The sequence below is a fragment of the Rhinatrema bivittatum genome, chromosome 7, assembly GCF_901001135.1.
Source record: "Rhinatrema bivittatum chromosome 7, aRhiBiv1.1, whole genome shotgun sequence".
NCBI classification, from domain to species: Eukaryota; Metazoa; Chordata; class Amphibia; order Gymnophiona; family Rhinatrematidae; genus Rhinatrema; species Rhinatrema bivittatum.
The window spans coordinates 84,599,287-84,626,379 of record NC_042621.1 but is presented as its reverse complement, the minus strand read 5'-3'; the positions used below and the strand labels follow the sequence as shown (position 1 = coordinate 84,626,379).

The 27,093-nt window shown below is 44.3% G+C and overlaps 1 protein-coding gene across 1 annotated transcript in view; it reads left to right on the top strand.

The window, feature by feature from the left end:
- Nucleotides 1-13,707, top strand: part of SPG7 (SPG7 matrix AAA peptidase subunit, paraplegin) — a 128,201-nt gene extending 114,494 nt beyond the window's left edge. Inside the window, exons 14-17 of the mRNA XM_029608599.1 lie at nt 11,182-11,338; nt 11,623-11,786; nt 12,223-12,300; nt 12,930-13,707. Coding sequence (XP_029464459.1) covers nt 11,182-11,338; nt 11,623-11,786; nt 12,223-12,300; nt 12,930-13,142 — 612 coding nt within the window. The 3' untranslated portion in view covers nt 13,143-13,707. The remainder of the gene's footprint in view (nt 1-11,181; nt 11,339-11,622; nt 11,787-12,222; nt 12,301-12,929) is intronic.
- Nucleotides 13,708-27,093: the final 13,386 nt, after the last annotated feature.

Here is a 27,093-nt window from a genome sequence, read left to right as displayed (position 1 = left end):
GTTTGTTTGTTCTTGTCTCTGCTTTTAGTTATTGAGATTGTATATTAATTTTGCTGTGGGTTAATTATTTCAAGACAAAAAAAAAAAAAAAATTCCTGTTGAGATACTCCTGTCTCTATAATCACTCTACACTTTAATCTCTATCTTTAACTACATATAGCTGTTATAAAAAAATCACTGTTTGTCTAGATATAAACATTGGGGCCAAAAATTGATGTGGAGTGAGTTTTAAAGCATTACTGAAATAGCCTTGCTGTAAGCAGCTTGGGCAGCAGACTCACAGAACCAGCAGGGGGCAATTAGATCATTTAAGGGCTTGCTCAGCCAGAACACAGGAGATACTAAAGCTTCTTGTGTCCAGCTACCTAAGAAAGTTTAACATAGTAAGCCAATCTGTGGGAGGCTATTGTCAAATGCAATAGCAGATACAGGGTCCTGAGAGCAACCTTGACCAAGGGTAACCACATCGTCTGGCAACAAATTCCAGAGCTTAATTGTGCGTTGAGTGAAAAAGAATGTTCTCCGATTAGTCTTAAATGTGCTACTTGCTAACTTCATGGAGTGCCCCCTAGTCCTCCTATTATCCGAAAGTGTAAATAACTGATTCACATCTACCAAGACCTCTCATGATCTTAATGATCTCTATCATATCCCTCCTCAGCTGTCTCTTCTTCAAGCTGAACAGCCCTAACCTCTTCAGCCTTTCCTCATAGGGGAGCTGTCCATCCCCTTTATCATTTTGGTTGCCCTTCTCTGTACCTTCTCCATCGCAACTATATCTTTTTTGAGATGCGGTGACCAGAATTGTACACAGTATTCAAGGTGTGGTCTCAGCATGGAGCGATACAGAGGCATTATGACATTTTCTGTCTTGTGCTAATTGACTTAGTGACTGTCTTCAGTGCTGTGGACCATAACCTGTTAATCCATCAGATGAAAAACATTGGGATCGTCTGTAGGGTTCTTAGATGGTTCACCTCATTTCTAGCTAGCAGAACATTTCAAGTCAAATTGGGCACCCATATATCTGATGCTTCCCAATGTAATGCAGGTGTCCCTCAAAGCTCAGCCCTCTCAGCAACACTATTCTATATTTAAATGCTCCCACTTTGTAAATTATTGACGAACCTAGGAATAACTTTCTTCTTGTATGCTGACCACATACAGTTTTACATCCCATTCTCCAAATCATTTGAAAATACAGCTTCGTTACTCTCTCCCTATATGAAAGCAATACAACAAGAATGTTTGCAACTTAAACACACACTAAACCCCAAAAAGATTTAAATCATTTGACTGAGTAGAAACTCATAGATAGTTAAACCACCTGCCCTAAATCTGGGTAATTTTCAAATTAACCCCTCAAATCAAGTACAGGACTTAGGAATATAGCTAGATGAGAACTTTACAATGAAAATGCACATCAGTAAATTAATTAAGACATGTTATGCCAAATTGTGTATACTTCATTGGTTGAAACCGTTATTAACTTTTCAGGACTTCTGTACTGTACTGCAAACTTTAATTTTTTCAAACCTAGACTACTGTAACTCCTTACTACTAGGACTTCCAGCATGTCACATAAAACCACTACAACTATTACAAAATGCTGGAGCAAGACTCTTAATAGGATCTAGGAAATATGATCACATTACACCCTGAATGATGTCACTGCATTGGCTCCCAGTACAATCCAGAATCTATTATAAAACATTAATGATAATTTTCAACATCATTCATTCCAATGAGACCCACTTGTTAGGCGTGACACTACAACCTTACAATCCGCAGCGAATACTAACATCTCAAAATAAAGGACTATGGACTATTCCTACAATATGGAGCACACATCTGACACAAGAGATTGTGTGTTTTCCATAGCGGGTCCCAAACTCTGGAATTCTCTGCCTCAGATGTTGCGTTCTTTTATCAGATAAAAGATTTTTTTTTTAATTTTATTTTTATTAACGTTTTAATAAATTTACATGCCAAGAAAACAATCTTGACATAGAAACACTGAAGTATCAATATCATCTTAATTTAATTTATTTATTTATCGAGTTTTTTATTTATTAAGTTTTTTAGTGCAATCCGTAGTGCTACCTGTAATTATGCAATTAAACAAATAATCTTTGCAAACTGATGTCTCTCTATGTTAACATTCCTTTGAACCTGTTTGTAACCTTCTTATGTTTGTAAACCGTTATGATGGCTTTATGATGAATCCGAATGACGGTATATAAAACTTGATAAATATACCGTCATTTGGATTAGTCATCATAAAGCCATCATAATGGTTTACAAAATACGAGGTTACAAGGTTAAGGGGGGGATAAACAGGGTTTCAAAAAAGGTTCAAACTGTTGTTAAACATAGGGGTATCATATGCTAATTAGTTACTGTTTTGTTTTACGATTCATTTCTTAGTTATAAGCCATAGTTGTGATAAGTTCATTTATTCATTTATTCTTCAGGTTGGAGTGGCGGGAGATGTTGTTGTGGTGTTCATTGGGTGAGTTGGTATGCTTTATTGACCAACCATGTTTTTAGATCTTTTTTGAATGTTTTTAGGTTTTCTTGAGTTCTGAGTTCAGTTGGTAGGGAGTTCCAGAGTTTTGGGCTACCTAGAGATATTGCTCTCTTTTGGGTTGAGGTGAGTTGATTGGAACGCGTAGGTGGTGTTTTTAGAAGTCCCTGATTTGCTGATCTGAGGTTTCTGTTGGGGTATGTAGTTTTATAGAGGAGCTTAGCCAATTTTCTTGTTTTTCATATATCATTTTATGTAGGATGGATAGTACTTATTCAATCCTGAATCTTATTGGTAGCCAGTGTAGTGAAATAAGTGTTGGAGTGATGTGGTCGTGCTTTTTAGATCCAGTGAGGATTCTTGCAGCTGCGTTCTGTAGGATCTGGAGTGGGCGAATAGTGTTTAGAGGTAAGTTGAAAAGGAGTGAGTTATAGTAATCTATGTTGGAGAAAATTAGTAATTGGAGGACTGATCTGAAGTCATTGTTGGAAAGAACAGGTTTTAAATGATGGAGTGTGTAAGTAGTTTATGATATCAGTCTTTGATTTTTGTTGTGATATGGTTTTTGAAAGAAAGTTCCCTGTCAATTATTACTCCGAGGTTACGAGCATGATTGATTGGAGATATAACCGTATTTTGGTTCATTAGGCTGAGTGGTGGTATTTGAGGAGAGTTGTTCCTTCTGTCTAATAAGATCATTTCAGTCTTGTCGAAGTTGAGGATGAGTTTTAAGTTGGTTAGTATTTCCTTTATGTTGTTTAGGTAAGTTGCTGTTAATTTGTATGTTTCTTCTAGTGATTCTTCTAGTGATTTTTTTATTGGGATTAATATTTGAATATCATCAGCATAGATGAAGTGGGTCAGATTGAGATTTGATAGGAAGTGGCATAATGGAAGCAGATAGATGTTAAAGAGCGTCGCTGACAGAGCGGATCCTTGGGGAACTCCAGTGTTTAGATTGATTTTCTTTGAGAGGGAATCATTGAGTAGCACTTGGTAGGATCTTTGAGATAGGTAAGAGGAGAACCATTGTAGGGTTGTTTCTTTAGCTCCAATTTCAGAAAGACAATCATGATGGAGTGGCTGCAGATAGGTCGAGTAGGATTAGAAGGTAGCTGTGGCCTTTTTCAAAACCTTTGAGTACGAAGTCGTTCATTGCTAGTAGTAGCGTCTCAGTGTTCAGTTGTTTTCTGAAGCCAAATTGAGCGGGTAGCAGGATGTTGTTTTCTTCTAGGTGGTTAGTGAGCCGTGTGTGAACAACTTTCTCAATGATTTTGGCAATGAATGGGAGGTTTGATATGGGTCAGTAGTTCAGTGGGGTTTCTGGATCAAGATTATTCTTTTTCAGAATGGGTTTGATGATTGCCGATTTTAGGCATTCTGGGTAGTTTCCTTCCGTGAGGGAGAGGTTTACGATTTCAGTTATTGTCTTAGTTATTGGTGCTTCGAGATTTTTATCGTTGTAATGGGTATGGTGTCAATAGGGTGTTTGGCTGGGTTCATTTTTTTAATGATCATTTGGACTTCTAAAGAAGATGCTGTCTCAAAGTTGGGCCAGTTTTTTGTTTGAATGTTTGGTATTTTCTGGTCTTGTGAGTCATTTTTTAGGTTGTTCTTTATGAGGATTTTGATTTTTTTCATTAAAGAAGTCTGCGAAGTCGTTACTTTGGTGTTGATTATGATTGATCATCATAGGTGATTTGGTTAGGCTTTTTACATAATTATATAACACCGTAGGATTAATCATAACCCTATCGTATCCCTATCATAACACAAAACTTCAGAAATAATGAGATCCTCTATATTAACAACTTATTAAAGGATCCACATTCCACACAAAACTTCAGAAATAATGAGATCCTCTATATTAACAACTTATTAAAGGATCCACATTCTAATAATCAATTATAATCACACTATAATTGATAAACATTACCTTTCAAACAACTAGGAGGAGAACATTTCTATGTGAGAGATAGTATCGGTGTATTAGGGGGGTCTTGGATCTAACTGGAATTTAATCCGTTAGCCCCCTCTTGTACTCTATCTTTATCAGACAGGAACTTAACTAACTGTTCTGGGAGGAAGAAGAGACAGTTTGACCCTTTATATCCAATCTGACACCTACAGGGGAATTTCAATAAAAAGCTCGCTCCTATTTGTTGGACCTGTGATCTTAAAAGCAAAAATTGTTTTCTTTTCCTTTGTGTCATTCTTGACACATTGGGATAAAACCTCACCTGCATGTTCAAAAATTTATGCAATCTATATTTAAAAAATAATTTAAATATCCATTCCATATCCATTTCCAGTGCAAATGTTACTATTATGGTATTGGGTTCAGCTAAAGTAGAGTTTGAGGTTTCTAACAGCTCTGTCAAATTTAACAATAGGGTCTCTTTATTAATTTCTCCTCCATTCCCTCCTTCCTTTTTTTTCCCCTGTGGGAGATGATAATCTCTCACCACTGGGGGTATATTTCCTTCTGATACTTCTAATATCTCGACTAAGTACTTTCTGTACATGTCTTTTGGGGATATATGAGCTAATCTGGGAAAATTAACAAATCTTAGATTCCTTACTCTTAATGAATTTTCCATACTTTCCAATTTGTTTAACATCTTTGTATTATCCATCATCATAGATTCTTGAGACTCTTTATTTGAACCCAAAAGAGTTTTGATTTCTGTATTCTGCACCATAACACTTTTCAATGTCTTCTCTATCGATAGTAATCTTTTTTTTTTTTTTTTTTTTCTTTATTTATCAACTTTTCAAAACAAAATACAAAGTAATTTGCATAGAATCACAAGAGATTGAGAAATTGTTCTTTACATGAAATTCTTATTTGAAATTTGAAAATTAAATATTGAAACATGACAAAATTTCACAATCTCTACCTTTCGTAGGTAACTGAGGAGGAAAAGAATAAAAGGAGAACATAAGAAACAATTTAGAAGTAAGGCTGGGTTTAAACATCAGATTCATTTACTGGATCCGGCTCTATGGGCTGCGGGGTCTGCTCTCGTGCCTCTAGAAAGGCTTGAAGTTGTTCCGGACTAAAGAACACATAAGTATTCCCCAAAAGTTTGACTATGCACCTACAGGGGTACCTTAAAATATAGGTCCCCCCTAGTGCAAGCACTTTTGGGCGCAGTGAAATAAACTTTTTCCTTCGCATTTGCGTTGGTTTTGCCAAATCTGGAAAGATGCGAACTTGACCACCCATAAAAGGAACATTTAAATTTTTGAAATAATTCTTCATAATTATTCCAACATCAATTTCTGAATAAAGAGTCACAAACAAGGCAGACCTTTCTGTAATTTCTTCCGTTGTTGTTTCCAGAAAATTGGTTAGATTTTCCATATCTATCCCCATACCAGGCGATATTAAGGCTCCTCTCTGTCTTAAAAAGAATATTTTTTTAACAGGCGGAACATTCTCTGGTGGTATCTTTAGAATTTCAATAGCAAATTTCTTGAAAGTCTGCAAAGGCAACTCACCCATAACTTTGGGGAAATTCAAGAGTCTTATATTTAAGTGCCTTAAGTAATTCTCTACTGACTCCAATCTTCTCAAAGACGATAGTCTTTCATTAACAGAAACTGCACTTAAATCTTGCAATTTTTTTACATCCACAGTTACCTTTGTCAAAGCCTTTTCCAGATTCGTGTGGTCAGTTTCGATCTTAGTCATTCTCTTGGAAACTTCCTCTAGTTTACAAGCCTGTCTGTCGGGCAGCGTTCCCTGCTACCAGATCCCAAAGGGCGTCGAGCGTTACAATCGCTGGTTTTGTTAATCTCTGTGGGATAAGTGGAGAAACCGGCTCTGCTGTTCCTTCTCCGCTGGCTTCATACTCCTCCCCTCCTGTAGCCTCAGCGGAGACACGAGCACTGGCTGCCCCCCCCCCCCCCCCCCCCCCCGTCTGCTTCGTCCCTGGGCTTGCCTCCCAACTGAGCATGCTCGGAGGAAGTTCCTGCCGGCGTCTCAGCAGGCACAGAGTCGAGCAGTAGAGCTGCTTGAACCAGCGTTTTGGGATCCGGAGGCGTCAGCGATAGTTCCCTGGGTGAGTACTGGGCTCCTTCCCCTGACTCACCAATGGGGGTAGACGTCCTCGTTACTGATGTCGGGGTTGCATACTGATGGATCAGCCGCTGCCCTTCCAAATTATCCGGTAAGGGAGGATATATCCGGATTTTCCCTTTTCTCTTGTGTGGCATTGTAAAAAATCGAAGAAAAAAGGCTTAAAGGAAATTTTTAGGGAACGATGGTACGGAGCTGCTCAATATGCGACCACACCCGCGGCCATCTTCGTTCCTCCCGATAGTAATCTTAATTCATGATTTTGTACATCATTTATAGGAAGAATTTTGTTAGCTATAAAATTTTCTAAGCTCTCAAATGCAGTCCATAAAGATTCTAAGGTAATTTCTGCTGGTTTCTGTATTTAGTAAGAAGGAGTTGAAGAATCAAGTCCAGCAATTAATCCTTGATCCCCCCCCTCACTGGACTGCCAGCAGACTCACTGGAAACCAATTTCCCAGCGTCCTCACCTAGTTCTCCCCGTTTAGGAGACCCTGGACCTTCAAAACTGCAGGCAACTTCGGCTTGCAGTATATCCAACTCCGATTCTGGGGCCCTAAGTGTGGCAGGGTTTGCTGGCGCCACTCTCAAAATCAGGGATAATGAGATGTCAGAGTCAGGCAATGGAGCTTGAGAAGATTCCAAAGCTCCCTGCACTAGCGACTGCACACCAGATTCAATTCCTCCTCGTCTAATGTGGCATCCATTGGTCCAGATTTTTCAGGGTTTAGGGAGGTTCCAGGGCACGCCTTTTCCTTAGCCCTTTCTGACACTGAGGCATTTAAAGTTGGAAACAAAAGTCCAGATTCAAATAATATAGCGGTTTGAAATGTAACCATTTGGTCCCTTAATAAGGGAGGTGTATAGTAGGTACACTAATTTCTCTTCAAATAAGTGGAAAAATATTTATTTGATTACCAGAGGTGGAGGAGCATTCGATTAAGAAAAATATAAATTGGAGCGGATTCAGACAAAGCCGCGCGCCCCTTAGGTGCGCGTGGCTTGGGCGACACACCGGCAGCCGTGCCACAGGAGGGACGGCCTTATATCTCTCAGGCCCGTCCCTCCCCGATGACGTCAGCATCCCGGAAAAGATTATCGGAGGCCCCGACTGGGCTAGGTAGCTCCTTCGCCCTGTTTCAATCTCCTCAGGTAATTTTGGAAACCGCTCTCACCTCCACCTCCTTGAAAGAAATTTAAAGGAGAACTAAAAACATGGCTATTCAAAAATGCATATAAATTGACTTTAAAAAGTTTAGAATACACAGAGCCACAAAGTCAAGAAGGAAATAAGATGATAATCGAATCATGAAGAATAAATGAAATGAGTGAATGTAAGATTACCAAAACAACCCACTGACTAAGATGTGAAAACTATCATTTCAATTTCTTTTAAATACTCTTTGCCGTAAGTACCAGATCTATTATTAATATGTACTAGAAATCTCGCTTTGTAAAAATTAATGCCTGTCTATGAATAACACCTCTGTAACAACTCATTGTTTTTGTGTTGAGCTATAACTATGAATGTCCCTTTGTAAACCGTTGTGATCTATACATGGGAACGACAGTATATAAAATGTCTAAATAAAATAAAAATAAACACATTATTCTTTTGCTTTTCTAATAAAGCTTCCACCTTGCTTACTTCTATTATAAATTCTTGGACGATAATGCTGGGTATCAATAAACTGAGAGAAAAATGATGGAAAATTTTTTCTAGTATATAAAACGTCCATAGATGTTAAACTTCAAGAATTACAATTTAAATTACTACACTGTGTTATGCCCATCTGTCGCAGATGCTGCGACCGCTCTTGCTCACCTCTTTCTTCACAGCATGGACTCCGCTGGGAAGACTTGCGGCCCTCCGTCAGCTATCACCAGCCTGCCTACCACTCCCAGGCCTCCCTGGATGGCACGGACACTGATGACCGCCATCTTGCCCTTGGAATCCCTTAGGCACGCGCAAGGGCCAGTCTTAAGCACGTCATGGCGGGAACCTCGGGGGTGTCCCCTCTGGATGATGTCATTCCACCAGGACACTTAAGCCGGCTGGCTCTGCCTGCCTACAACTTGGCAACGAGTTCCCTCATTGCTGAATCTACTTCGCTCACTAAAGACTTCCCGTTCCAGTTTCTGCCTCTCTGGCATGAGACACTCTGGGTACCCACTCCTCGGGAGCCCTTTCCTCGTCTCTGGCTATTCGCTCCTCGGAGGGCCTCATGCCTTGGACTGCTACCTGCCCCGTTCCCAGGGATTTCTCTTGGAACCTTCGCTACTATGAGTACCTCCATTCTGCGGACCACTACCGTATCATCTCTAGTGAGGAACCCTCATCAGTGTACCCCGCGCTGCGGCCCACTACCGTACCATCTTTAGTGAGGAACTCTCATCGGTGTACCCCACGCTGCGGACCACTACCGTATCACTTCTACTGAGGAACCCTCACCGGCGTACCCTACTCCACGGACCACCACTGTATCTCTACTGAGGAGCCTCATCGGTGTATCCCGCTCTGCAGACCATTGCCGTGTCTTCACTACAGAGGTATTCCCTTTGGGTATACCCCACTGCATAGACTCTGAGACTTTCTCCTGTACTCCCCGCTCCACAGGCAGTGCCTCTCTATTTCTTTTTTTTTTTTTGTCAAAATCATTTTTATTAATGAGCAATGCAGGTACAACCAAAACAGTTATTAGGGGGAAGAAAAAGTACAATATGAACCAAAGATCGATGCAACTTTGCAATACAGGATGATTCCCCTTAAGTATCAGAACCAACTTGAACAACACCCTGCGTACACTCTGAGGTCCACCGGACCATAATGATCAAACCCAACTCAGACAGTACCACACAACCCATTCATACCACATTCAACAATGATCATCTTCCCATACTGCTCACAACTCCCTCCCCCCCACCCAACCCTCAGGAGACATCCCCTCGATTGCTGTGTCTGACATCAAGTGAGACCTCGCCTCCCGATGGTGAGGCTCACAGGGTTTCTCCCTGTGGGCGGTACCATTTCTCATCTCGGCCCGGGGCCCACATACCTACAAATCCTAACACACAGAACATAATATAGATATTGTCAAAGCACATAAAATGAAAATCATTGAGACAGAAATTTGTAGTAGATGTTATATGGAAAAGGGTTACCTTTTATGCATAATTTTTTATTTTATTCAGCCTTATTTCCTTTTTGGAACATAGTGCTGAAGTTAATTGAGCAAGTTATTCTCAAAAAACCACCTTTTTGTGGAGAGTTTTTATCGCTTGGCTCCATGCAGTGGGCTTCAAGGGACTCCAAGCACTAAGCTAAATTTATTTGAATATTGGTCCTATTAGCCAAGGCATGTATTCTGTACTATTGCATTAAACCCGAACGACTGGCATCACAGATGTGGCATTGCAAGTTGGCAGACTGGATGAAAATTGAGAGACTGGATGTCATTTTCTCTCAAAGGATGGTAGCTAAGGAATATATTTCACTTTGAGCAAAAATGTACGACTTATTGCCTATTTCAATTCAACATGCTATGAAGTGGATACTCTATGGTTTGGTAGATACTTGCATTCTTCTAAGTCATCGGGGGGTGGGCAGGGGAACCACTATGTAGTTATGTTGTGTATGAGTTTACTTGTGATGTCTTGTCTGATATGGATACTTAACTATAAAATCCATATGGGTGATACCGAACAATATATTTGGTAATGATAGTAATTTGTAAATCAAAATGTTGTATTTTATTGGATGCTATTATCTTGTGTGGACTATACTTCTCCTTTGTATCATATTTTTACTGTTTGTTTATTGTTCTGCACCTTATATGGCTAAATAAAGAATTAAAAAAAAAAAGGTTTTCATGCTAGAAGAGGGTACAGAGGTCATGTGATCTGTTCAAGGTCAGGGCAGGGGTTCATGCTGCCCACAGCTACCAGCAGATGTTTATCCCTATTCCATTTTTATCCACCCAGTAATGGTTCTGGGCCCAGAGGCCTGCAGTCACCCTTAAGCAATGGCCTTGATTCCTCGTCGCCAAGGAACTGTGAGCACTACCTCTGCAGCATCTCAGCCAGTCCAGGGAGCAGAAGACCCAATTCAGTGATTGAATTGATTATCTTCTGCAGGGCGGTGCAGAGTACTTCCACCGGGCCAGTCTGGGAGTGGGGGAGGAGGATGGGCATGGATAGGATGGGGTTTCTGTTGCCTGTGATGGGGTGGGGGGGGGGGGGGGGGGGGGAAGGGGAAGGAGTAAAATGGAATTTACCTGCTGGGGGCTGGGAGTGAGCGAGGATGGCAGATCCAACTGCCTGTGGGGTTGCTGATCTCCAGAGGGGTGAGGAATGCGATGGGAAGGGTTTAGGTTTGCCTGCAGGATGGAGGAGGGTTTCTGCAGCCTGTGTGATAAGGGAAGGAATAAAGGGGATTCCTGTTCAGATTCTAACCTTCACTGCTATTTACCCCTCTCTGATTAGCAATAGAAGTTCCTCCCTCATCCATTCTCCAGACAAGTTGCAAAGGTCTCCATCATTTCTCCTCTGAGTATGTGTGTTGTATTTGCAGGTATCCATAGCACCCCGGACTAATGCTGCCCTAGGCTTTGCTCAGATTCTCCCACGAGACCAGTACCTGTACACCAAGGAGCAGCTCTTCCAGAGGATGTGCATGGCCCTGGGGGGCCGTGTGGCAGAGGCCATCATCTTTAACAAGGTCACTACAGGTATAGGTTGCATGGCAGAAACCATCTTCTTAAACTGAGTCACCACAGCTGTTTGCACAGTACTGTGTGAGGGAGGAATGCTTCACAATAGGGGCAAAAAAGATTGGCAAATGTATCTCTGTGTTTTTGGATTCACTGCATGTAAAATGTCCTTCAGTTGTGCTTTGTACCATGAAAGGAAAGAAGCTAATAGTTCTTTGGACCCTGTTTTGAACAGTGCCCACAGGAGCTCTCTGTGAGCAGGGCCTGGCTCTACAGTGACTGCTGGATTTTCTGTCCTGCAGGTGCACAGGACGACCTGCGCAAGGTCACTCAAGTGGCCTATTCCATGGTGAAGCAGTACGGCATGGTGCCCAGTGTTGGACAGGTGTCCTTCCCAGACTCACAGCAGGCTGTGGGCATTGGACAGCGCCCCTTCAGCCAAGGCCTGCAGGCACTAATGGATCATGTAAGTAACAGCAGGAGGAGCCTGGCCACTTTCTCAGGGCAGGATCCTGCAATATCCTGGGTGATATGAGGGGCAAACAGAGTGAGGTAAGGATGCATAGCTTTGATTTAGGATACTCCAACAGTTTTTGAATACCTAAGCTTAAATACTCAAGATTATACGAGTTTATAACCGCCAGAATTTGGCACACCTCCAAAGTTTGTGGATCAGCAACATGCTTGAGAAATTGAGATTTTTTTCCTTTTCTGCCTGTTGAGACAGAATTCCAGGGTACATAATCCACCTGTTAGCGTGATGCAAATATAACATCTGGTGCAGCCCTACGAACACTGCCAGCATAGTATAAATGTAACAACTTTATAAATATGAAACACTCTATGTGAACAGATCCAGATCTCTGAGTCTCTCCTTATTTTCTTTCACTTCTTTTTCACAGGAAGCAAAACTTCTGGTGGCTGGAGCCTACAAACAGACTGAGAGCCTACTCCTGGATAACCGGGACAAACTACAGCTGGTATGCGCTTCTCTTGTGTATACTCCTGGTATCTTGTCCGGCGCTCCTTATCCTGTTACTGCCCTCTGCTGCACCAGGGCAGGATTTCAACACACACTGCACCACAATTGGTGCCTCTGGGAAGCACCTTTCATAAATCAGAGCTGGTATTTTAATGGTGCTGCCTCCAACCCCACTGGCATTAAGTAACATTGTAGGTACACTAGCTTTTCTATATGGAATTGTTCATGTAAACAGGCTGAGCTGTGCACTGGGGAGAGAGCAGCTATTGCTTGCATCTGCAATGTGTTCACAGGGGTATGGTTTGGGTGCACTGAAGAAGATTATGGGTAAGATAGAGGGAGAGCAGCTGTTTCTTGTGTTTGGAGCGGCAGGTTAGCATTAAGCTGGTTCCTTTCATTGCACTGAGAGTCCATGGAGATGCCGTCAGCCATTTCATATTACCATGAATGATTGATGCAAGTGATTTTGGTGGAATTGTGTGCAAGAATTCCCTGTAGACGTGTCTGAATTGAATGTAATGTGGGCATATGCCAGCGCAGACACTGCTGAGGAGCCCCTGCCTTCCTTTGACCATGCCTTGACAGCAGCAGGAACAAAGCTCTAAACACATTTCTGATTCTTTCTAGTTGGCCAAAGCACTACTGGACAGAGAGGTAATTAACTATGATGACATTGAAGACCTGATAGGGCCACCTCCCCATGGACCGAAGAAGGTGATTGCTCCTCAGAGCTGGATCGAGGCTGAAAGAGACAAACAGGACACAGGTAATGAAGAGCCACCCCAGCGGAACCACTCCCAAGAGCAGGAGGAAGGGGACCCCAGCCTAAGACCTGTCTGATGCCCAGAAGTGACTTTAGGGGCTGAGGTGCAGCAGAGAGTTAATGTTCTGTGGCCATGTTCCTTCCTGCAGCAGAGAAAGGAACTCTGCAGACTGATGATGCTTCTGGCTTCCTGCTGTCCCTTCTGATTTGGATACCCTTTACTTCCTTCAGAAAGCTAGAAATGAGACCTGCTGGCACACTGCTGCCCATCCCTCAACTTAAATCAGCACAAATGTTCTCACAAGCATTTCCAAGTTTATAACAGCAACAAAAGTCACAGGTAGAATCTTTTCCACATCATAAAAATACCTCCCAGCTGTATTCATGAAGACTCAGAGTGGGATAACAGGATAATTCAGACCGACAGATTAAGACTTTTGCAGAACAGTGTAACCAAACTTTGTACAGCACCTGAGCTAATACTAACCCCCAGCCCTCATGTTCAACATGACACAAAACTTGATGTGAGGGGACTGCAGCGAGTCCAATTACTGCTGTTTTAGAAACTAACTTTAAGAATTCTCTGTATAGTTCTGCACAGTTGTTCTGATTGTAAATAATAAATTCCGAGAGTTGAAAGATTGTGTACAAACCTGGTTTCTGTCTGACCTGATTCCACAAGCTGGTGGAATGGCTGGAACACAAGTGAAAAGCAGGCAGGGGCTTCCTGTGGGAGGAGGCTGCGTGCAGTTCAGGGGACAGAATTCATAAGAACATAAGAAAATGCCATACTGGGTCAGACCAAGGGTCCATCAAGCCCAGCATCCTGTTTCCAACAGTGGCCAATCCAGGCCATAAGAACCTGGCAGAGATGGAAAGGGCATATTTTGCAGTAAGCAACACAAGTTTCAGAGGCAATTTAATGCATCTCTGACTCCCTGGCTGGTTTTCAGAGAGGACTATTGCACTGGGTGCTTGGGAGTGTTTACACACATTTCTGGTTTTAATACTACAAACAGCAATACTTGGGACTGGTCATGAGAAAGATGTCTTCTAGAGAGCGATGCACAAGCAGAATTCAGGGCCCAACAGAATAAGGTGCGCTGCACTGTGTGCACAGTTTTTTGTGTGCGAGCTTTACTCCTGATGCAACAAGGAATTTGAGTGGAAAATTGTGCATACAAACCTGTGTTAAAATGTGCAAACAAATTAGCATGCTCCATTTCAATCTTATGTTAATGAGGGTATTAGCTATTACGTCCTGATATGGAGTATTTGTGCACAGAAAAAAATGTTTTTGCACATAAATCATTTTATGCATGCTAAGCATGCCTTCTGTACACCTTTTTTGGGTTAGTGTGCTTTTTTATTAATTCCTGATGTATTAACATACCATTAGCTTACTGCATCAGGAGAGTTACTTTTTTTCAGTGTGCGCATTAAGAAACTGCATTGAATTTCAGCGCATAGTTAAGGTGCAGCTTATTACAATGGCCCCTCGCTTAACTCTTCCTCACCTTAATGCCAAAGAACAGGTTGAAGCAAATTACAGAAAACCGATTTGGTCAATCTGAAGCTGCAGAGAGTGAAGGTGAGTGATGATAAGTAGCATCCGGTGGCCCCTGGTGGTGCTATTTGAGTTTATAGAAGTACAGATTAAGTTCTGGAGTGCAATTAGTGTAGGGAAACACGCAGATTCTAAAAAGTAAAGTACAGATTATGAAATTACAAAATTATTCATTGTAATACCCCATTAACACCCGCATCTGCCCCTTCTGGATTAATGGGAGAGTTATTTGAACATTACATAGAGGCAACCCCTCTACTGATTCCCAGCACAGCTGTCCAGCCATGCCCTAGCCTCAGCCAGCAGCTGCAGGCACAGTGGGAGCTGGTGCTGTAAGCATAGTGCTTTCTGACCATTTTATTTGCAACTTACGCATGTATTTAAATTCCACCTTTCCCTGTACATACCCGGATCAGTCCAGACTCCTGGGTTTTGCCTCCCCTCCAGCAGATGGAGACAGAGAGGTTTGAACGGACTCTGCCCTATACCCTGAGGTGCCACCTAGAGTGACAGTATTTCTCTGTCTCCAGCAGATGGTGGAGGTGCAAATCCCTTCAGTCTGGATTAGCTAGAAATATTTTAATTAGTTAAAAAAAAAAAAAAAAAAGAATAGAGGAGGAAACCTCTTTCGGACAGCGCCCAGGGTATTCACCAAAGTAATGGTGGTTGTAGCAGTGGTTCTCCGGAGAGAGGATGTTTTGGTGCACCTTATCTGGACTGCTGGCTGATTCGAGCGACATCTGAGGACCTTTGCCGGAAAGCGATACATTCGGTCCTACAAACTGTTGAGCTCACTGGCTGGGTTGTCAATCCGGACAAGAGTCATCTGGTTCCCTCCTAGTCCTTGGAGTTTTGGGTGCTCGGTTCGACCACCCTCTTGGACAAGGTTTTCCTTACCAAGGAGCGACTTACCAAGGTGCAGACTCAGGTGGAGTCTTTGCAATCCATGGCTTGTCCCCAGAGTCTGGCAGTATTTACAGGTTCTCGGTTTGATGGCTTCCACTCTTGATCTAGTTTCATGGGCCTTTGCGCATATGAGGCCTCTTCAATCAGCATTACTCTCCTGTTGGAATCCACGCGTTCCAGTCTTTTTTGGCTTCTCCCGGACAATTTGCGAGGGGAGTGGACTTGGAAATTCCCTCTTGGACTGTGGTAACCACTGATGCGAGTCTCTCTGGTTGGGAATCGGTCTGTCGGGGGAGAGTGGTGCAAGGCCAGTGGTCAAGAACGGAGTCCTGGTCGATCAATCAGTTGGAGACCAGAGCGGTTCGGTTAGCTCTGCAGGCCCTCTTTCCCTTGGTAAAGGGAACATCAGTGAGAGTTCTCTCTGACAATACGATGATGGTGGCCTACATCAATCGTCAAGGCGGAACCAAGAGTTGACCAGTGGCAATGGAGGCCCAGCTGTTGATCAGCTGGGCGGAGCAGCACCTGCACAAGAGAGCCTCTCACAGAGCGGGAGTGGACAATGTGCATGCCGATTTTCTCAGTCGCCACCAGCTGGACCTGGGGGAGTGGGAACTCTCCGAAGAGGCCTTTCGTCTTCTATGTGACCACTGGACCACGTCCTCCATGGACCTGATGGCGACATACCACAATGCCAAAGCTCCCCAATTCTTCAGTCCAGTGCCGGGGGAACCAGGAGCGGAGGGTGTGGATACTCTGGTCTTTCCCTGGCCAAAGACATTCTGTTGTACGTTTTTCCGCCTTGGCCGTTGGTCGGCAAGGTTCTGCGTCACATCGAAGCTCATCTGGGCGAAGTAGTACTAGTTGCGCCAGAGTGGCCGCTTCACCCATGGTTTTGCGGACCTTGTGAATCTAGCAGTGGACGGACCCCTGAGGTTTCGTCCGTCTCCAAATCTTCTGCACCAAGGCCCGTTTGTTTGCAAGAGGCAGATCGCTTCTGTCTAGTGGCATGGCTTTTGAAAGCCGGAGATTAAAGGAGTAAGGTTTCTCAGATTCAGTAATTGCCACACTTCTACAGTCTCGCAAGCCTTCTACCTCCGTGGCGTACATCAGAGTTGGGGGTATTTTTGAGGCATGGTGTCTGGACCACGAGGTGGAGCCATCCAGGGCTTCAGTTGCAGATGTTTTGGCATTTTTACAGGCAGGACTAGCTAACGGGTTGGCCTTTAATTTCCTAAAAGTGGAGGAGTAGCCTAGTGGTTAGAGCAGTGGGCTACGAACCAGACCAGGGTTTGAGTCCTGCTGTTGCTCCTTGTGACCTTGGGCAAGTCACTTTACCCTCCATTGCCTCAGGTACAAACTTAGATTGTATGCCCTCTGGGGATAGGGAAATACCCTACAGTACCTGAATGTAATCCATTTTGAAGCGCTGAGAAAAAGTGCAAAAAGCGGAATATAAATCTAAATAAATAAATAAAGGTCCAGGTGACGGCCCTTGGTTGTTTTCTAGGTAAAGTATAGGGCATTGCCCTGGCATCCCATCCAGATGTGGTTCGCTTTTCACGTGGGGCCAAGCATTTGCGTCCTCCGGTTCGGAACCCTTGTCCCTCGTGGAAGTTGAATCTGGTCCTCCGCGCTCTTTGTAATGCATCTTTCGAGCCATTGAAGCGAGCGACTCTGAAGGATCTAACATTGAAAGTGGTCTTTCTCGGTGGCTATCTCCTCAGCGAGGAGTGTATCGGAGCTTCAGGCCCTATCTGCAGGGAGCCCTTCCTACAGATTACAGAGGCAGGAGTCTCTTTGCAGACAGTTCCCTCCTTTCTCCCGAAAGTGGTGTCCTCTTTTCATTTGAATCAGTCAGTGGAGCTCCCTTCCTTTGCCAGACCTGGATTTCTTCTACACCTGAGCCTAGGGATATAAGGAACAAGTGCTGTTGCATTACTTGGAGGTTAAGAACAGTTTCCGTCTCTCAGACCATCTTTTCGTCCTGTGGAGTGGCCCCAGGAAGGGTCATAAAGCTTCAAGGGCCACTATTGCGCACTGGCTAAAGGAAGCTATTGTCTCTGCTTATCTAGTTCAGGGCCGTCCGATCCCAGGTTGGTCTTCGGGCTCATTCTTCTCGATTGCAAGCGCCTCTTGGGCAGAATGTCAACAGGTGTCACCCACAGGAAATTTTGGAAATCTACACATACTTTTGCCAGGCATTATCGCCTGGATGTCTGGGGCCTCCAGAGCCAGGTTTCCTTTGGAGCTAGTGTGCTCTGAGCGGGACCTCCCTTAGTCCCACCCTGGTTAGGGAAGCTTTGGTACATCCCAGGAGTCTGGACTGATCTGGGTACGTACAGGGAAAGGAAAATTGGTTCTTACCTGCTAATTTTCGTTCCTGTAGTACCACGGATCAGTCCAGAGTCCCACCCATTTCAGCGTTGGGGGTAACAGAGTCCGCTCATTCATTGGTTTTTCATATTCTGCAGATTTATCAAATGTTCTTATCGTGTATGCCCCTTACAGGGTGTGAGTATGGGCAAGTTTCATTAGATACGTTACAGGTTTACCTCCCTCTGCTCTTCAGGGGGATGTTGTGTTATAGTGGACATTATGGTTTAAGCTTTCTGCTTGGGTACAGGGTAATACTGACAGACTCTAGGTGGCCACCTCAGGGTATAGGGCAGAGTCTGTTTCAAACTTCATTGTCTCCATCTGCTGGAGGGGAGGCAAAACCCAGGAGTCTGGGCTGATCCGTGGTACTAAAGGAACGAAAATTAGCAGGTAAGAACCGATTTTCCTTTCTGGTACGTACCCAGATCAGTCCAGATTGCTAGGTTTTGTACCCCTACCAGCAGATGGAGACAGATAAAGTTTTACTGTCACTGCAATATAGCCAAGTGTGCCACCTGTAGTCCCATAGTAGTTTTCTGTCTCCAGTAGATGGTACAAATCTGCAATCTGAAAAAAAAAAAAAGGAAAGAAAGAAAGCAGCAGAAGAAAAGATTTACAGTTGGATTCCTCCCAGGGAGTTGTGAGGTTCTGGTGGGGCTATCCTCCCTGGTTGAAGCAGGCAAGCAGGGGGTTGGTGATCCTTCTTAGCTCTGTCCTGGACTCCATGGGGCGGACATCTGATGGTCCAGATCCCTCAGCCCGCATGCTGGCAGTTCTGTGAGAGCCTGGAAGGAGCAGAAAATTATATTAGGGTTTTCTTCCTTGGCTTTATTATTTTTTGGTAAAATTGTCAGTGAGTACTCCGGGTTCCTGGGATGTTTGCTGGGGAACCGTGTCCAAGGTAGGCCAGAAGGCTGAAATCCTAAGGCACGCAGTTCTGCATGGGGAGGCCCGCAATGTCAGTCATGCAGTCGGAGACATGCTACGCGGCATGGTTTGCTGAGCTTGTGGGGGGCGGGAAGGTTGCGTTTGCGCCTTAATCATCAGAATTTGTGCTCCAGGTATGTTTCTGGTGGGGAGGAGGCATTGGTAGAGTTTTCCCCTCATGTTAGGATGGCATCTTTGACACGCCAGGTCAGAATTTCTCCCGGGGCTCCCCCTTGCAGCGCAGCAGCAGCAGCAGCAGCCATATTGGATTCGACCATGCGAGATACAGCGGCCTCAGGAGAACCTGATATTTCCCCACCATAACTGTCCCTGGCTGGGGAAGGCACTGGGATGGTTTGAGGAGATTTTGAAGAGGAGAATTTCTCTTTGGATGTGGACTCCTCGGATGTGGATTTTCCACAGGACCGGGACTCGGGATTCCCAGGTATTTTCGTCGGAGTTTGTTGTTCTGATGTATCAGGCTTTTTTTTGGCTAAGAAGGCATACCAAGTCGCAGCCTCGATCCATGGGGGTACCCTCTTCGTGCGCCAGGGCCCCGCTAAGCATAAGCGGACTGACAGGGTTTGGCATATGTTGGGCCTGTTCTCGGTTGCTGGTGACTCACAGGGGATACGGACGATTCTGAGGATTTGCAGGAATCCCCCAGGGGAGGCTTTAGGGTGGATCCATTGCAGGAGGCCCCGGATGTGGCTGGGAACCTGGAGGAGGTTTGCGTGGCTGAAGGGGATGACCCCAAGGTGGTCTGTCTCTTTTGCTGAGAGGAGCTCTGGCCCTTGATTCTGCAGGTTCTTCAGGAACTGGAAATCAAGTGCAGGAGGCGTCTGACTTGGAGGGCACTGATCCAATGCTGGATGGCCTGCAAGAACCAGCGAAGGCATTTCATTTTCATAAGTCTGTGAAGAAGCTAATTGTCTGAGAGTGGGATACTCTGGAATATGGGCTGAGAGTAAGCAGAGCCTTGGCTAAGCTCTACCCTTTGCCGGAGAAGACGTTGGAGTTGTTAGCTGTTTCCAAGTTGGATGGTTCCATTTCAGCAGTCATAAAGAAGACAATTATTCCGGTAGCGGCTTGGTCATGTTAAGGGATGTGCAAGATTGGAGTCTGGAGCTTCACCTCAGAGGATCTTTGATGTTTTGGCTCTGGCCATAAGGGCTGCGGTGTGCAGCAGTTTGGCCCAGAGGGCATGTCTGCACTGGGTCCAGCAGCTTCAGGGAGAGCTGCAGTGCAGCAGGATGACCGTCTAGAGGCAGCAGTGGTTTATGGAGCTGATGCCTTCTATGTCCTTGTCAGGACCTCTTCCCGAATTATGATGTCGGCAGTATCTGCCAGATGTTTGCTGTGATTACTGAATTGGTCGGTGGATGCATAGTCCAAGTCGCAGCTTGGGGCTCTCCCTTTTAAGGAGAAGCTTTTGTTTGGAGAAGATTTGGAGCAGACAATGAAAAATCTGGGGGAGTCCAAGGTGCACAACCTGCTAGAGGACAAACCTAAGAGCAGTCCCAGTGTGGCCTAGGTTTCGGGCCAGTTGGAGGTTTTATCAATCCAAGATTTCTGGTGGTCTGCAGAGACAGCCCCTGGCCAGGGCTTTGTCCTAGGCACAGTCCTTTCAGGGAGTCAGAGAGCCCTCCCGGGACAGCTCTAGTTACTGGGACAGGGGGAACTAAGTCCTTGCAATGAAGCGAGGCCAGCCCACTCTTTGTTTCCGGCTGTCAGAAGGCAATTAGTGCTCTTTTTTTTTCAATGAGTGGGCCAAGATTATCACAGAACAATGGGTCCTTGAAGTGGTAAAGAGACAGCTATGCTTTAGATTTTGCACGTCCCATCAGGGCCGCATTTGTCATGTCCCCTTGCAGTCCTCACAAAGCAGGTAGCGGTTTTGAGGGACAGTGGAACACTTGAAGTAACTGGAGCCATAGTTCTGGTTCAGTTAGAGGAGCAGCAGAGAGGTATTCCATTTATTTTGCGGTGCCAAAGTAAGACAGGTCATTTCAACCCATTCTGGATTTAACGAGGATGTATGTGGCCCTCCAGAGTTCTGCGGTTTCACATGGAGACTCTAAGGTCAGTCGTTGTGGCGGTGCGCAAGGCAGAGTATTTGGCATCTCTAGATCTGACAGAGGCTTATTTATACATAGCCATCAGGCAGGAGCACCAAAGATTTCTGTGGTTCATGGTTCTTGGGGAACATTTGCAGTTTCAAGCCCTTCCCTTTGGTCTGGTGACAGCACCATGTATGTTCACCAAGGTGATGGTGGTGATGACAGTGACTTTGAGAAGGGAAGGGGTGCTGGTACACCCATACCTGGACAACTAGCTCATACAAGCAGTCTGAAGACCTTTGTTAACAGTCTGTGCAGAAGTTGCTGCAGCGCCTGCAGTCTCTAGGCTGGGTGGTGAATTTCGCGAAGAGCCATCTCGTTCCCTCTCAGTCCCTGGAGTATCTGGGGGTGCAGTTTGACAGGTGGGAGGGGAGAGTGTTCCTCATAGAAGAGAGAATTCTGAAGCTTCAGGGTCAGGTTCATCACCTGTTTGAGCTTTCGGTGCCCAGGGTATGGGACTATTTGTAGGTCCTAGGTTCCATGGCATCAACGGCCCTGGAGATAGTCCTTTGGGCATTCGTGCATATGTGGCCTCTTCAGAAGGCTCTTCTCTCTTGGTGGAATACATTGTCAGGTGAATTTCATCTTCCTCTGCCGCTCAAGGGAGAAGGCAAGGACATTCTTTCCTGGTGGCTGCTTCGGACCAATCTGGAGCGTGGTATTGAATTCTGGATTGGGTGGTGGTCACTACTGATGCCAGCCTTTTGGTCTGGGGAGCAGTAAGTCAGGCTTAGGCAGTACAGGGCCAGTGGTCTATCACTCAGAGATGAGAGCAGGGCAGTTCACTTTACTTGCTTTTCCCTCACAGCATTCGCTGCTGAGAGTTCTGTTGGACAATGCGATGGCAGTGGCTTATATCATCCGACAAGGTGGGAACAGGAGTCGGGCAGTAGCCCAGGAGGCGCAGGAGTTGATCATCTGAGCGGAGCAGCACTTGGAGACAATAGTAGCGTTGCACATTGCCGGGGTAGACACCTAAGTCGGAAGGCGTTGGATCCCAGAGAGTGGGAACTCTCAGAGGTGATGAGTCTTGTTCATAGGAGATGGGGTTCGCCTCATATGGACTTGATGGCGATCAGAACGAACACAAAAGCCTCTCGTTTCTTCAGCCAGAAGAGAGCAAAGGATAGAGGGTGTCTATGTCCTGGATCTGCCGTGGCCTCAGAATGTGTTGCTGTTTGTCTTTCCTCCATGGCCTCTGGTGGGCAAGGTGATAAAGCGCATAGAAAGCCATCCGGGTGCCATAATTCTGATGGCTCCGGAGTAGCTACACCACCCTTGCTTTGCGGATCTCGTCAACTTGGCCATAGGCAGGCCACTGAGGTTCAGCCATCAGGAGAATCTTCTCCACTGGAGCCCCATATTTTCAGATCAGGCGGCTCACATTTGTCTTGTGGCCTGGATTTTGAGAGGAAGCGTCTAAAGTGGAGGAGTTATCACCTTGCTGCAGGCTATGCGGACTTCCACGGGATGTGCAGGTGTTGCAAGCATCAGTGTTGCATATTTTGACCAAATTCTCCTGATAGGTGATTGGTTCGGCATATATGTCTAAGGGTCAGCTGGTGCCAGAAGGTTTGAGGGTTTATCTGTCATGTTTGCAGACAGCCTCCTAGGCCAAGGCACAGCAGGAATCGCCGCAGGAGATTTGCAGGGCAGTGACTTGGAAATTGCTGCACACTTTTGCCAGGCACTATCGCTTGGATGTTGGGGCTCCAACTTTTGTATGTTTTGGTGAGAGCATTCTGCGAGTGGGACTCTCCAGGTCCCACCCAGTTTGATGGGCTTAGGTACATCCCAGGAGTATGGACTGCTCTGGGTACATACTGGAAAGGAAAATTAGATCTTACCTGCTAATTTTCATTCCTGTAGTACCACACATTAGTTCAGAGACCCCGCTCATGGGAAGGAGTGGAGAGTCATCCACTCGTTCTGTTGGTTTGTTGATAATATAGAGTTGTTACATGTTCTCTATGCTTTTCTTGTTTTCCTACTTATATTTTGAGACAAATGTTTTCCAATATGTTTATAGGGTCACCATCCTCCTGTTCTTTGTGGAGGGGTGGTCTGTTAATTTTATAGGTTTTACATAGTGGCTTGGATACAGGTCAATACTTAGGAAATGCATGTGGAACAGTTGGCTATATTGCAGTGTCAGTAAAATTTATTTGTCTCCATCTGCTGGCAGGGAAGCAAAACCCAGGAGTCTCGACTGATTTGTGGTACTACAGGAATGAAAATTAGCAGGTAAAAACCAATTTTCCTTTAAGATCGTAACAAATTGCCATGCTGGGTTAGACCAAAGGACCATCAAGCCCAGCATCCTGTTTCCAACAGAGGCCAAACCAGGCCACAAGAACCTGGCAATTACCCAAACACTAAGAAGATCCCAAGCTACTGATGCAATTAATAGCAATGGCTATTCCCTAAGTAAACTTGATTAATAGCCGTAAATGGACTTCTCCATTTTTGACTGCTGCAGCACACTGAGCCGACAATTTTAAAGTAGTATCCACTGTGATGCCTAGATATTTTTCCTGGGTGGTAGCTCCTAATATGGAACCTAACATCATGTAACTACAGGAAGGGTTATTTTTCCCTATATATGCAACACCTTGTACTTGTCCACATTAAATTTCATCTGCCAATTGGATGCCCAAGCCCAGCATCCTGTTTCCAACAGAGGCCAAACCAGGCCACAAGAACCTGGCAATTACCCAAACACCAAGAAGATCCCATGCTACTGATGCAATTAATAGCAGTGGCTATTACCTAAGTAAACTTGATTAATAACAGTTAATGGACTTCTCTAAGAACGTATCCAAACCTTTTTTGAACCCAGCTACACTAACTGCAGTAACTACATCCTCTGACAACAAATTCCAGAGCTTAATTGTGTGTTGAGTGAAAGAATTTTCTCCGATTAGACTTAAATGTGCTACTTGCTAACTTCATGGAATGCCCCCTAGTCCTCCTATTATCCGAAAGTGTAAATAACCAATTCACATCTATTCGTTCAAGAGCTCTCATGATCTTAAAGACCTCTATCATATCCCCCCTCAGCCGTCTCTTCTCCAAGCTGAACAGCCCTAACCTCTTCAGCCTTTCCTCCTAGGGGAGCTGTTCATCCCCTTTATCATTTTGGTTGCTCTTCTCTGTACCTTCTCCATCGCAACTATATCTTTTTTGAGATGCGGCGACCAGAACTGTACACAGTATTCACCATGGAGCGATACAGAGGCATTATGACATTTTCCATTTTATTAACCATTCCCTTCCTAATAATTCCTAACATTCTGTTTGCTTTTTTGACTGCTGCAGCACACTGAGCCGACGATTTTAAAGTATTATCCACTATGATGCCTAGATATTTTTCCTGGGTGGTAGCTCCTAACATGGAACCTAACATCGTGTAACTACAGCAAGGGTTATTTTTCCCTATATGCAACACCTTGCACTTGTCCACATTAAATTTCATCTGCTATTTGAATGTCCAATCTTCCAGTCTTGCAAGATCCTCCTGTAGTTAAATCCACTTGTGATTTAACTACTCTGAATAATTTTGTATCATCCGCAAATTTGATAACCTCACTTGTCGTATTCCTTTCCAGATCATTTATATATATATTGAAAAGCACCTGTCCAAGAACAGATCCCTGAGGCACTCCACTGTTTACCCTGTTTACCACTGTTTACCACTGTTTACCCTTTTACCCTGAGAAAATTGACCATTTAATCCTACTCTCCGTTTCCTGTCTTTTAACCAGTTTGTAATCCATGAAAGACATCGCCTCTTATTCCATGACTTTTTAGTTTTCTTAGAAGCCTCTCATGAGGGACTTTGTCAAATGCCTTCTGAAAATCCAAATACACTACATCTCCCAGTTCACCTTTATACGCATGTTTTTAACTCCTTCAAAAAAATGAAGCAGATTTGTTAGGCAAGACTTCCCTTGGGTAAATCCATTTTGACTGTGTTCCATTAAACCATGTTTTTCTATATGCTCTACGATTTTGATCTTTAGAATAGTTTCCACTATTTTTCCTGGCACTGAAGTCAGGCTCACTGGTTTATAGTTACCCGGATCGCCCCTTGGGCCTTTTTTAAATATTGGGGTTACATTGGCCACTCTCCAGTCTTCAGGTACAATGGATGATTTTAATGATAGGTTACAAATTTTACCTAATAGATCAGAAATTTCATTTTTTAGTTCCTTCAGTACCCTAGGATACATACCATCCGGTCCAGGTGATTTGCTACTCTTTAGTTTGTCAATCTGGTCGTCTACATCTTCCAGGTTCACAGTGATTTCGTTCAGTTCGTCTGACTCATCACGCTTGAAAACCATCTCCGGAACTGGTATCTCCCCAACATCCTCATTAGTAAACATGGAAGCAAAGAATTAATTTAGTCTTTCTGCAATGGCCTTATCTTCCCTAAGAGCCCCTGTAACCCCTCGGTCATCTAATGTTCCAACTGACTCCCTCACAGGTTTCTTGCTTCGGATATATTTTTAAAAGTTTTTATTGTGATTTTTTTGCCTCTATGGCCAACTTCTTTTCAAATTTTCTCTTAACCTGTCTTATGTATTTTTTTTACAGAGGAGCTCAGTATGTACTCTACCATATGTGGAAGCCAACTACCCACACTATTATTTTTCCTCCCCACAAAAGAATTGGTTTAATCCTGAACCTGGTAGAGAACCAAGGGGTCTCTACATAAGACTGGGTGAAGTGACTTACCCAAGTTTCTAAGGAGTAGCAGCTGGATTTGAAGTCTGGGTCACAGCTCCAACCACTAGGCTACTCCTCCACATGTAACTTTTCATTGAGAGAAAACTTATGAGTGCAGTTAAAAAAAAAAAAAAAAAAAAAAAAAGACACAGAGGGATGTGATCAGACACATAACACTGTAAAGGTGGGATTTAGATAGGGCTTGAGTATGGACAGAGAGGGAACATGATGCACCAAATCAGAAAGGCTGTGCCCAGCATATGCCGCAAGGCAGAAAGCGCAGAGTCTGGAATTGGTGATGGAGGCATACCTCTCTCCACCTAGGTAGAGACATTTACCCTCTTATCAGACTCATCCCTTATTAAGCACAGAGCTATTATTTATATCCATCCTCCTTGTTTACTTCCCTTGTTCCATTGTAACTTTCCTGCTACTTCTGGTTATGGTTTTCGTTTGGTTAACGCCTCTGTTCCACGTAAACCGATTTGATTTGACTTGTTTCAAGAAAGTCGGTATAGAAAAGCTTTAAATAAATAAATAAATATATATGAAACTTATAACTAAGTTCGAGCTAAGAAACAACAATACATTTATAACCTTGTGGAGCTGGTTTTTAAAATGTATGATGGCTTTACACACTGGATACTTGGAAGTTTTCTGGATGGACCATATAATAAAATATTCAGTCCCTTCTTCAGACCTTTACAATATGCTGTCCATTAGGGTGACCAACTGCCTGGTTTTGAACCAGACAGTCTGGTTTTCCCCATGGTTTTACAGTGTAGTTACAAGTGTAATCGGACACTATAAAATCCGGTCAAGGGCAGCATGCATGTGGCTGCCTGGAAACAAGAAAGAGAAAACAAGTTGCGCATGAGCAGAAGAGTGCTGAGTGCTCTGATCCTTCCCCTTTCCAGCAACTTGCTTACGATGGAAGTTATGTCTTAGAGGAGGATTTTGCTAGAAGGTGAAGAAGAGAAGGCTGGGAGCAGGGGGAAGGAGCTCGTACCAGAGGGGAGAGATTTTGCTCCCTCTACTCCAGCTCCTCCTCTTACCCCATTACTCTCTTCCCCACTGTCTCTTGCTCTTGACCCCTACCTCTCCTCTCTCCTCAGCCCCTTTTGCACATGTCATTTCCCCCTACTCCTAGCCATAATCTCACTCCCATTCCTCCCCTCACTCTTCAGTCTCTCCTCTTTCCCCCTATTTTCACTCTCTAACAAAGCACAGTGGTACCCCCACCAGCCGAGGCTGGAACAGTGCACTCTGAATGGTTGTTGCCCTTCCAACCGCCCTTCCTCCTCTCTCTCCATCACCACTGCCAGCAGCATTTACTTTGACCTCTTTTTGCTAAGGGTGAACACTGCACCACCCCAGTTATTCCAGAAAAATTCCCAC